The 13,349-nt window shown below is 30.2% G+C and overlaps 1 protein-coding gene across 3 annotated transcripts in view; it reads right to left on the reverse strand.

Annotated features, from left to right (window-relative positions):
* Positions 1 to 13,349, reverse strand: part of LOC129619248 (serine-rich adhesin for platelets) — a 154,602-nt gene that overhangs the window by 89,242 nt on the left and 52,011 nt on the right. For all 3 annotated transcript variants that reach the window (XM_055534404.1, XM_055534402.1, XM_055534403.1), the window contains exon 2: positions 1,991 to 2,052. In XM_055534404.1, the coding sequence (XP_055390379.1) occupies positions 1,991 to 1,993 (3 nt within the window). In that variant the 5' untranslated portion in view covers positions 1,994 to 2,052. The remainder of the gene's footprint in view (positions 1 to 1,990; positions 2,053 to 13,349) is intronic.

Here is a 13,349-nt window from a genome sequence, read left to right on the forward strand (position 1 = left end):
GTCTTTAGTCTAAGCCCTGAAAGCCCACCACGGGCACTTCCTATTGCTCCACCTCGACTTAGCGCGGGAGCTCTCATGGCAGGCACTAGTAATAGCCGCCGTCAGGGCCTCGCTGGCCAGTTCGATATCCATCACCGTTCTGACAGAACCAGGAATGGATCCAATCCCATCCATGAGGAGCGTTTCGAATTGACTCAATCCGTGGATTGGGGCCACGGAGACCATGAAATCAAACCTAATCTGCCTACGATCGGACATGGATGTTTCATTTGAGACATGCCATCAACTAACCCTACTGCCGATAAATTCAGTGCAAAGGGTGATGTCAAGGACCTCTTCCCTAATTGCATTTATGAATGTCGGCCTATTGCCCTCATTCATAACCATTAATTTATCGCTATATATAAATTCAAGTAGGCAATCACCTCTTTTGTTTATATTACTGCTTCCCCAGACGGTGTTGTATTTTGTTTATATTACTGTTTCCCACTATCAGTTGGAAGTTCCTCCTTCCACAAAAGTCCACAAGATCTTTCAGTTGTTCGTTTGGGTGGGCACAGTCTCCCGTGAGGTAGGACGAGCACACAATAAGCTCGGTCCATCAACCGGAAGACTTCACCTTCAGCAACGCAGAAGACTTCACCTTTGGAATGGGAAAATACGTTAGCCTTTTACTAAACAAAATGCAAACCCTAGGCGTGCCTCCAATAGGATTATCATACAATAGCTCACCTGCTAGGCCCTTAACCTGATCCATCACTATGTAAGGCTCTTGGATAAGGGTGATATCGAGGTGAGTAATACGGAAGAAGTTCAGGAAAGGTCGGAACTGCGCTTTCCGTAGATCTTTAAATCCGGAATCATCCAGGGAAAAGGTGATGGAGCAGCCCCCGTCTTTTTCCTTATCCATCCTCAGCACCCTCCAGGAACTTTAGGTAATTAATACATGCATGATTTCTTCTTTCTTCTTTTTAAAATATAACATTTGATTTGAAAACAATATCTTCCTCTTGCTGTATTCTAGAAAATCTGGTTGAATGAGATTGGAGGTGGATTTATAAATATTCCTATATGATTGGAATTTTATTTATTCCACTTATTTCTTGAATTACTCAAAGACTTTAAGTGGATTATATAAATAATATTAAAACGAGTACAAAATGTGCAAATAAATAAAAAATTGTTACCGGTTTTAAAATTTTTTTTTAGTCTTATTAAACGTGACAATAACAGTAGTATTAACAACAATTTAGCAACAATTTAAATATTATAAAATATTTTTTTAGAATTACTGTAATTACAAAAAACAAAAAATTTTATAGGTGATGCCTTAAAAAACGTAATTTAAGTACGAGTATAAATGTTAAAAGGTGATATTAAAAACTATAAAAGTTTTGTCAAAAAGAACAAAAATCAAAGAATTGAGAACTTTAAAAAAAAAAGAATTTTAGAGTAAAAAGTTATAACAAGTCTCTCTTCCTCTTGACTCTCCCCCCTCTACATCCATGCACAATTTTATTCTTTATTTATCAATTTTATTCTTTAGTGTTTGGTTCAAGGTAAAATTAAAATTTTTATTTTTAAAATTAATTTGATCTCAGTTGTGTTCACATCTTAAAAGCGAGTAATTATGTTTCCACTTTTCTCATGTTTTATAAAATCTTAATCAATATATTTAAGATTTTTATTATTATTAAATAGTATAATATTTCGATATTTATATTTTTATTATCATACATAAAATGTAAATTTAAATTAAAATGAAACACTAGTAAATTGTTTTTTTTTTTTCTCAATTATGAGAATTGGAGAGCATTTAGTAACAAATAATAATTAACCATATAAAAATGTTCGTAATTAAATATAAGTGTACAGTAATTAAAAATTACACCATATATTATATTTAATTAATTAATTTTGTTATAAATGTGTGTGTATAGAGGCATAATTAATTTTCAAATAAAAATAACATTAAAATTTTAGCACTTACCATTAACGTTGTTGGCGCATTTCAAAAAGAAAATTTTTTAAGGTTTTGATTCGCTCTTAAATCTGCAAAGAGAAATTAAAATTAAAATAAGAATAAGATTTTAGGTAAGATTTAGGGTGAATTAAAAATTTATCTTGTATTTTATAAACAATTTTAATAAAATTTAATATTCATTGTGACGTGAAGTGAAATTTAATGACATCTTGCGGTAGAAAATAATGATTAGTTTAAGTGATTCTAAAATTGTAGATGTTGCCATCGTGCCAAAAAATTTCATTAATTTTAAGATTAAAAATTTATTAATTAATTTTAAGGCAAATTTACTTTAAAAAGTTTAAGTAGTTGCATTGCGTTTTTTTGTGAGTTAATTTGGTTTAATCTGATATTGATAAGCAAAATTATCTTCCTTTCTTACATGCAAATTCTTTCTTTATGGGTTTACAAAAAAAGACAGTATTAACTGTAAAAGTTGCCAAAATTGTAGTAAATCAATTAAGGTATTAAACCGGATCTTAAACAAATTTATTCCACAAGTATAAAACAAATGTTTAATTTTATTTGCGGCACTTTCATCTTTAATAATTTATATTTTTATTGTCAAAATCGAATTAATTTAAATGAAACAAGCAATATTCATTAAAGGATTTAAAAGAAGTTTATATTATTGTTTCCCATTTTTTTTTTATGAATAAATCTTTACAGAGGGAGCTATTGTACCGACATAATACGCGAAATTAAATTTATAATAATAAAAATAAAGCGGTAAAATAAAGAGTCATAAAAATAAACAGCATTGTCATTGTGAATTTGAATTGTGACAAAAAAAAATATGACAAAAGAAAAGACAAAACACAACAACATTCACCTCATCACAAATGTAAAAATCAATTTCATAAATTTCATCTTATAATTTCCTTTTTGGCTCATTTGACTATCCGCAGTCCGCTTTTTTATTTGAAAAATTCGAAATTATTTTATTTATTTGAGTTTGTTTTTATTTTATACTCTTTTTCTTAAAAAACAAAAAAAAACACAAACCGCGCAATGTTATGATGGAATTACCATCCATCGATTGACGAATAGTACATCAATCGATTGTACGTTGGAGCGGTGCGGTGAGTGGTTTTGTTACGATTCTATAAGGCTATTCAAAAAAATTTTTTCTTTTTTCAATTTTCTTGTACTTATTTCTGCTCCGATTGTGTATATAAGTACACGAATATCGCGCAAAAGCGGAAATAACTTACGTTTTTTTTAGTTATTGTAATATTTTGTTTTGTCGCAACAAGCAAGTTCAATTTAGCGAATAATTGCGCAAAGAAAAGGGAATAAGTAAAAATAAGATAACAATAAAAATACAAATAAAAACTAATATTGAACATGACTGCGGCCGCTAAGTTGTGTTGTTATAAGAGGGTACTTAAATACTGTAACGGGCTGCAGTGTCGATTTTAAATGTTTTAAATTTAATTATATAATGAAAGAATAAAAAATATTAAAATTATAAAATAAAAGTAGATTTCAGTTTTTTTTGTTTTGATTAATGAAGTGAGCTAAAGATTTAGTAACCTTACTTTCCAAATTGCTAAGATGTAAATCGTCAATAAATAATGACAAAATTTTTAAGTTTCTAATTATACTTTACATTAACTTTTTTTTTTTTTTCCTCCAAGGGGACCAAGGCCCCTAGGCCACCCTCACGTCGACCCATAGGATCTTTTGTGATTCCCATCCCCCTACATTAGCTCTATTCCTAGGCCCCCGACAAACCTCAGTATGGCAGCCAAACCAAGCTGCGAGATCCTCCACGGGGACTTTGAGGGGGGGGGGGGGGAGCACCTCAGCCGTAGACGAGCAACCATCTCGAACTCACACAGTAAGCGCTCCATGGTTTCGTCCTCCTCCAGGCATAAACGGCAGACCTCATCCGCCACCCTGCGCATCCTTTTCTGGTGGACCCTCGTGAGGCAGTGTCCAGTGAGAACTCCCACTAATGTTCTCAAATTTGGACGACTGAGCGTCCCGGGGACGCACAAATTTCCTAGAGTGCGACAGGCCCAGGCAGCTGTCCCAGTGTTCACCTCTGGCCTGCTCCTCCCATTCACTGAGGGTACGCAAAACCGTTGTCTCCGGGTACGCCATCGCCTGCTCAGCCTTCTGCCACCATACGACAGAAGAATAAGTTACAACTGATCGAACAATTGTAGTGTAGGTCCAGTAGACCATTTTAGGTCTAAGACCCCACGTTTTCTCATATAGCCTCGTCGAATTCATAGAGCCCGGGTGACCTTAACTATGACTCCATCAAGATGAGACCCCAAGTTTAGTCGTTGGTCTAGGATTACTTCCAGATACTTGACCTCCTTAGAAGGCCTGATGTTTGTGCCTCCCAGGAGCAACGGGCGCACACTAAATTTCCGTCGTCTAATAAATGGTACAATTACTGCCTTTCCCGTGTTAATGCCAAGGCCTTCCACCTGCGACCAGTCCCATATAATGTTTAGGGCACCCTGCATTCGGTCAGCCACGACATCATCGTGCTGGCACCTCACAACAACGCCCAGATCATCAACGTAGCCCTGTACATTATACTCGCTATGAGACAGTTTGTACAGCATCCCGTCCACCACAATGCACTAGAGCAAGGAGATAAGACCCCCCCTGCGGGCAACCACGTATGACCCGCACTGTAATCTTGCCGCCTCTCACCCTGGCGGTAATATTTCGGGAGCTCATCATGGCCCCGATCCATCTCAGGGTGGGTGCCTCAATTCCCTTGCCTGTAGCCACCCTTATTATTGACTCAAAAGAGGTGTTGTCGAAGGCTCTCTCAACATCCAGGAAGACCGCAAGGGATATCTGCTTGGCCTCCAGCGTCCTCTCTATTTCTTATATTAACTTACAGTTAAGTCGAAAATATAGCAAAATTATTAAATTTTTCATGTATGCCAAGTAATTGTTATATGAATCCGTAATTGCTATACACATTCTTACCTGTTGTATTTTTGAAACTGCGGTTGAGGCAGGATTCCCTGAGGGCAAAATTCAAATAATTTGAGATCAGTAGAGTTTATCAATATTCGTCATCATAATACGACCTATGATAGAAACTAATTGCCATATTTGATCTAATAACTCTATATCTCTCATATCATTAACTCTAATTTCTTCTAAGTCTTCGCTACTCCTTCTAATCTTTTTTTCAAATTTAATTCTCGTAAAAATTTGGTTTTGTGATGATTTTCATATTTATGCTTGGTTTAAGAAATTTTTCTGATATAATTTAATATGAATGACAATCAAAAATACAAAAATATGTTTCTCAAATTAGTTCCGTTCTTAATACCTTTAAAACCAAAATCCGAATGACCCTTTTTTAACTTACTTTACGTATGTAAAAATTAAAACGGAAATCTACGCACATTTATTTGCATTTGATGTACGAGCTTTATGCAAATTTAAAAATACAATAGTCTCATCAATTTCTGACAATTTAATAAGGATAACAGTAATAACGACAGTTAAAAAAGAAAAAAAAACAACAAATGACAACAAAACGCTCACCATGAAAATTATTTACATTTTTTTTCAATTCCAATTCTTTTCATTTGAAATTAGAGTTAATCATGGTTATTATAATGGTAAAAGTGAAATGCATCATTAATATAATCCAAAATTACATATATAGGTGGCGTACAATCAGATTAAAAATATTAAAATCTAAAAATTTATGGCATCATTCTGTCATTCAAAGATTAAAACCAGTAGTATAAAAAAAATATAAAAATTAACAGTATACATTTTTTTTGTGTTATTTAAGTGGAAAATCGAAAGTGATAAAAAATTTCACTTTTGCATATACACACTCTACTCTCATCCTATAAAACGGTGCTATATAATTACACATATAATGTAGATGCTCGAAAGAAATTCAATTTTTAAATAAAGGTAGGCGTACTACAAAAAAAAAATATTGCACATCACATATAATTTTCATTTTTCTTTTTGATTGATAGAAGAGAGTGTGATTTCTTTTAAGAATTTATTTAAAAACGCAAAAAAAATTGAAAATTTACACACAATGATAAATTTAGATTCAAATAAAAGATTTTAAAAACCGAGATTAAGAGAAATGTTACTATCATCTTACATTTTGTAATATTTTTCAGGTGATTGACAGGAGAGAATTCATTTTTCATGTTAACCGCATCGTTATTTTGTAACTAATATAATATTTTTAAATATCATCGTTATTTATTACGCGAATATACCTACTTATAGTTTTACTAATTTTCCTATTCAAGAGAGAACGTGCCTTAAATGTTTAACGAGTAGATAAAGATTCTCACTTCAGATATATTAGAATTTTAATTTATTCAAAATTGTACAAAATAAATGCGACAATATTTTGCGCAACTTTGAATTATTAGCCCTTAATCGCTTTTGTACAAAGAATTCAAAATTTTGGGCCAGTCAGAAATGTAAATGATAAAAACAATGATGGCTGGCCTCTCAGTTTTAAAGGAATATAATTATTAAATTTTGAATTTACTTTGAAGGACATTCAAAGGAGAAGTGAATTTTCGTTCGAAAATCAACATTTGAAATTTAGAGCGATCACACCCCTTTAATATATTAAATAATGTCGGTATATAAAGAGTATGGAGAAATTTTCTTACTGTTATAACACCATTGATATGATGGTAAGAGCAACTTCATTGCTTAATTGCACCAATTTTAAAATTCTTTTAGGTAGTAGTAGTAATGAGAGGGGGACGCCGCCCGGTCAACCACACGGAACTTATGCACTAGATCAACACCGATAACCCTCAAATTAGCACTCGACAACTCTCCATGTACTTATAATACAAACCACAAAGTCATCTACCGGAGTAAATCAACCTCCCTACCATATCTCAAGAAAAATTTCCTCAACAGATCTCAAGGATATGACATCTTCTATATCAGAGATGGACAAGCACAAAGAACTTATTCCAGGACCTGCAGCTCCGCCTGACACCTCCGACAAACATCCTTTGTAGTTCTATTCCTAGCCTCTTGATTATTTTTTTCCAAGAGGCAGTGTCCCATCAACACCCATACTAGTTCACTGAGATCAGTCCTGCCAAATCCCAACAACGCTTTTTCCTTTTCTCATTCGTGCAAGGTTACAGCGCTCTTACCATCCTGTCCGTGGGAGATTCTGCCTGCAAGACCTCGACCTTCCTTTAGGTTTCCTTATCTTCAGCTGCAGACGCACCACCGCCCTCGCACTAAATCAGCATCGCCACCCCACTGAGCCCTTGCAACTTTTATTTAAGATAAGTTGTTCATATTTCTACATTACAAATACATATAGAATCATACGTATGCGTACTAATTTTTTTTTCAAATATTAGATACGGAATTTTCTTCATGATAAAAATTTTCACATCTGGTATCCTAACATTATTTTTAACTTTTTTTAACTAACTCTAATAAACAAGAAAAATACGTTACTTAATAATAAAAAGTTTCAGGTGTAACTTGCTTTTTGAACTCATTAAGTTAAATTACTGAAATTTTTATGTACAGCAAGAGTAAATATATTGTAAATGTTATGTATAAATATTTATTAGGAGCTATTAAAATTTTATTAAAAATTTATAATGCCATAATAATAAAACCAATAGAAAATGGAACTTTAAAAGTGATGATGTAAAAGGATTTTCGCATAATATTTAACGGTTTTAATAAATTTAATGTGAAATCTTTCACATAACAAGTATATCAATTATATTTTGTTTTAAAATAGATTAAACCAGAAAATGCTGGTAAGAATATAAAAATGAAAAGCTGTTCTGTTGTTTACACGAAGCTCAAAAATTGCTTGATCATATTTTAAAAAATATTTAAATTTTATTATGGGATAGTTCTTCTGCAACACAGTATGAATTGGAAAGAAAGCTCTCATTTATACTTATTCTTGTTTAAAATTGTATTGTATAAGTTATTTTTAAACAAATGTAGAAAATTTATGCAACCAAATCACCATTTTATTAATAAAATTCTACGTTATGCTTACTGTTAATAAGTTTTTGCTCTATTGTATTGAAGGTACAATCATTCAGTAATTTCATAATTAATTAAAGCTCTTCTAAAAAATCTTATATTTATTTTTATACACAATATTAGTAATAATTTGCAATTATTTACAAACACAGTAAGTAATAATTGTATATTAGCTGAATAACATTCATTATAGCCTTTAAAATATTACAAACAAAAATACAACAATAATAGTTAATCTTTAACCAATAATTGGCACGTAACAGGTTAATTTTAATCGAAAAATGTTTTATGTAATACTTTGTTTATTTCTCATCTTCCCATAATAATCGTAAATACTTAAATTTCATGATTATTTTAATTTTTTTTTAATTTAATAGAAAATTGCAATAAATTAGTAAGATTTTATTGTAAATTGTCTTTCAAAATTACAATAAATAAATTGCGTGATTTTTATATATATATAAGTGAGCTAGTGCGTTTATAATTAAGATATGACACATTTAACTGTGCTTTTTCTATTTTTTAATAATTTTGTCACTGCGTGAGATTTATGGTTTTTATGGCTTTTTATACCCGTACGAACGTATGTTCGAAGGGTATACTAAATTTGCCTTACCGTATGTAACGCTTAGAAATAACGGTCTTAGATATAGACTCAAGTGTATGTTTTTGATCAGCGTCGAACTCTGAGTTGATTTGGCTTTGTCTGTCCGTCCATCCGTCCGTCCCAACGATAACTCAAAAACTAATTGAGCTAAATTCACCAAATTTTCATATATGATTTATTGTAGTAAGTACCACAACCCTATTTAAATTGGACATGATCGGGATACCGGTTCGGGTAGCTGCCATACAACCTCAAAATTTATTTGGCTTTTTCATAGAATCTATAAAAGCTATGGTATTGAAATTTCACACAAGCGAATATATTAGTAGGGGCAATGTGTTTCATAAAAGTCTTTGAAATTACTTGGCTCCTTCTGGTACCTGCCATACAACTTCAAAAGTTATTTGGCACACACAGTATTTTGAAAAACACAGTACTGAAATTTACACAAATTAATGTGACAATGTCCCATAGTCAGTTATGGCATATTTATTCGCACATAGGATAGAGTTGACAAGGTCAACTCTATTTTTTTTCGTTTTTTTCTAAATATACCATATACGGTATATGTGTAATCAAATAATCACATGTGTACTTGATAATGTAATACACTCCTAGCACAACTAGCATTTAATTTGATGCAACAAAGATGAGAGAGGAAAACAAAAATTGATTTTTGAAATTTCTAAAATTTATTTTATTTAATTAAAAGCTTAAAATATTGAATTATATGTCTATAAATTTAAACTATAATTATTAATTGCGTACACAGTTTTGAATTTTCTGTAAAATTTTATTGAAAATGAAACAGAATAAGATCAAATGAAGGGGTTTTAAAGTAGCACATTTACAAGTGAACACACGGAATTGCATTTAGTTGCAAATTTTCTGAATAAATTTGAAAAAATATTTGTGATTTCAATGAATTGAATTTTCAAAAAACATTTAGGATTTTGGAAAATGGAAAGAAGGAGATAAAAATTTTGTATAATTATGATTTATGAAATGGAGGGAGTAAATTTTTTTTCTCAGCAAAATTTATTTGTCAACAGAACGACAAATAGACGAGCATAATGAATTCAGCATATTTTTTGTGTATCTTCATATACATACATACATATGTTAGTTTCTTACTTTTGTGATTAGCTTAGAAAACGTTATATAGTTTTAAAATACCTTGAATAATATATAATTCTCATAATTAATTTATTATACGATTGGAATTTTGATAATTTACTTACTTATTCGTAACATAGTGATATTTAATGAATAGTTTGTATAAGTACATGTACATACATATTAAAAATTTTTAATTTACAAAATAATTGCCTACTTGGGTATAGAAAATTTCCCATTATGTGGAATGTTATTTTAATATTAAATAAAAAATTGCAACACGCGAATGAATTCAACCGCAACGAGATTGTATATAAAATTGAAATAAAATTGAATGAAGATTTTGAATATTCGAAATTTTCTCAATAACCAGAATTATATTTTTCTTAGTAAAAATAAAATAAACATGAATATTTTACGAAAAAGTGAAGAAATTAGAAAATGTTCAAGTATTTAGTTCATAAAATTTGAATAAATTGTGGGTTAAGTATGATATAAAATGTATGATTACGATTTAAGTGAAATCATTGAGTGAAATTATTTTGGTGTTGCCGTTTTATTGTTAAATTTAGTTATACATAATCATATTTGTAAACTGTATTTCGTAACTAAGTCCCTAACTATGTTATATTTAAAAAAAATGGGACCCCTGTAGTTTGCCTTTCTCTTATATTTGGCTCATGTGAATAAAGAGCTGTTCCACCAGTTCTGAACGTTCTTTTTAAAAAGCCACTCTCAATAAATTTTAAAATACATTTAGAAAATGGCTATTTGCACATAATACGGTATACGTTTACGTATTTTGGTTTTTGGTATTACGTAAGGCATAATTAAGAATATTATTTTCGTCCTCTTCTTTTTTGTTCTCTTTTACTTTTAATTTATTGATGCTTTTTATTTTTGTATTTCTGTTTGCCGAGAGTATACACAAAAGAGTTCCTGACCTAAAAAAATCTTGTAAAATGTGTGTATTACAGAAAAATATTTTGATATTTTGCTATTTTTCGCTGCACCCCTAACATATGTCGACTTTTAATTACAAGTATTATATGTATAATTAATGTTAATAACTGCTTCTCTTCTACAAGTATGATTGCTGTAACAATTTTCTACTCGTATAATGCTAGCTAAATAATTTCTAAGTTCGTGAATACTATAATTATAATCAATAAATTTTTTTGATTTAGTGAAAATATTTGTTTTAGCTTGAATTGATATTCTGTTTTTAATAATTTGTTACATAATTAAAATGTAAGTGTTGTTTAATATTTAAAAAATTAAGATTTTAAAGAAATCTATTAAAAAAAAAAATTATTTCTATAGTTTTTGTTATGAAACGAGTTTCTTGTTACTGTTGTTTTTTTTTTACATAGAAAATATAATTAAAATTTCTTAAGAAAAATATGGTAAATTATTTTTTTATTTATTTTCAGAAATAAAGATTTCAAACTCATATAATACTCGTATAAGGTAGTAAATCATAATTTTAAAAGCAATTTTTACAATAAAATAGATTTTGTAAAAAAACTTTTTGATTTATTTTTGAACTTCGTGTGTTTTGTTAGATTAACAATAAATATCTAAAAAAATAGCAGAGATGCGGCAAATATAATAAAACAAGCTACACAAAATATAATAAAACCATTGAATGAGTGACCAGACCATATTTCCACCGATCGTATTGAATACAATACAGGCAGGTTATGCGATGGCAGTAAATTTCGCATGTCAAGTTTTCGGTAGAAACGCACTTCACCATGGCAATGAAGCGAATTTATCTCATGGGCTGAGGCATGTATCTCATGGGCTGATAAATTTTTGGGATATTCAACAGTAACTTGAAACCATGTAACTTTTGAAAGACAGAAGGTGTAAGTAATCATATATCAAACAGACAGTCGTTTATGTGCTGGACTCATCAAATTTTTTTTTTTGGAATAAAATTAAATAAAAATCTGAGTTTTATTCTAATAAAATACAAGAGAAGAAAAACATGAAACAAAGCTAGTATAATATAGACTTTAATAAAAACTTATGATGGCTATAAATTGTGACAGTAATAGTTAATAACTGTGTTATTATATAAAAGTATAGAATAGATTTTTAAGTTTTTGAATATTAAAAAACTTATTTTATCTTTTAACTCTATTGAATTTGAAATTTATTAGTATTATTGTACCATATGAATTTTTTTCAAATTCACTATAAAATTTATTGTATCAATTAAATAGAGTGTTATAAAATTCTATATTTACATAACATTTATTGAATTTGAAAAAGATATTTGATTTTTGTTAAAAAATAAAGTAAAATGTGGTTAATGTTTTAATTTATTTTTGGAAAAATTTGCATATTTGAAATATTAAATTGTTTTATACAAGTATGTATATGCATGAATTTTTTGAGTTTTTATATATACCTCCAAAGATTGATAATAATGTTATTTATTAAAATAATACTTGAGGCTACACAATCATTTTGAAGGTATTTTTTGTTTTAAATACAATTTAAGTACCAATAAATAATTTAATAAATTTACCTACATTGTATAAATGTATATGTATCTACTTATAATATTAATAATCTACTCTACTTGTTATGCTTGTTTCCGGAATTAAAATTGTTATATATATATACATATTTATGTATAAATAAATAATTACTGTCAAAGAAAACGAATTACATAATAAAATTGGCATATTTTATTTTTTATTATTGAAAGTGAATGAATAAAATAAAATGAAAGTTAAAAATAGAATTTAATTTATGAATATATTCTAGTATTAGTTAAGGGTTTATAAAACAGCATGTTTCATTTGAATTCAAAATATAAGTCTTTGTTCGACAGTAGGATCTATAGCCTAGATTGTAGATTGAACTAACATACACCAAATGCATTGCTCGAAAAAAGAAATTTTACTTATATTTATTTAAAACCACTTAAAATAAATCGCTACCGCATGATTTAGGCTGCGAGTTTCAGAACTTTATTAAAACAGTCCTGCTCAACGTTATGATGAACATGATTAAAGTATATTGTAAATTACTAGATTGAGATATGGGCAAATAAATACCTCCTCCACGACCATCGCAGTCAGCCATAGCTTATTGTAGTTCCTCACATCCCGTTTATACTATTCCGGTTTGAAGTAAATACCTAGAGATATGTGGCACGAAGTTGTATGCCAGCTCCCCAACACAGAAAAATCCCCACCCAAATAACCCGAGCCTTCTGAAGGAAAGAGCAGGGCAGTTTCACGGAATATGTATGGTCGTTTCCATACCATCCCGGCAGAATTTACGCAAAAGTGAATTCAGTTTGTGTGAACCCGATTTCGATATATCTCCAATATCTTTAAAGGAAGTTTCACTAAGCAAAATAGAAGAAACAATTTCGCATGATGACATCCATCCTTCAGTATCCCTCAGCGAAGAGTTGATTCCCCCTCCAGCAGATCGTCACGTCTGCCCTTAATGACAGATTTCGACAGTCCAGAGTAGAAGACGTGGGGTTGATCGAAAGGAGTCTCATACATTCTTGAACACTTAGTCCAAAGATTTTGAGTTTCTTAATAAAATCGACAT

This window comes from Condylostylus longicornis, unplaced genomic scaffold (genome assembly GCF_029603195.1).
Source record: "Condylostylus longicornis isolate FDR11 unplaced genomic scaffold, ASM2960319v2 ptg000011l, whole genome shotgun sequence".
NCBI classification, from domain to species: Eukaryota; Metazoa; Arthropoda; class Insecta; order Diptera; family Dolichopodidae; genus Condylostylus; species Condylostylus longicornis.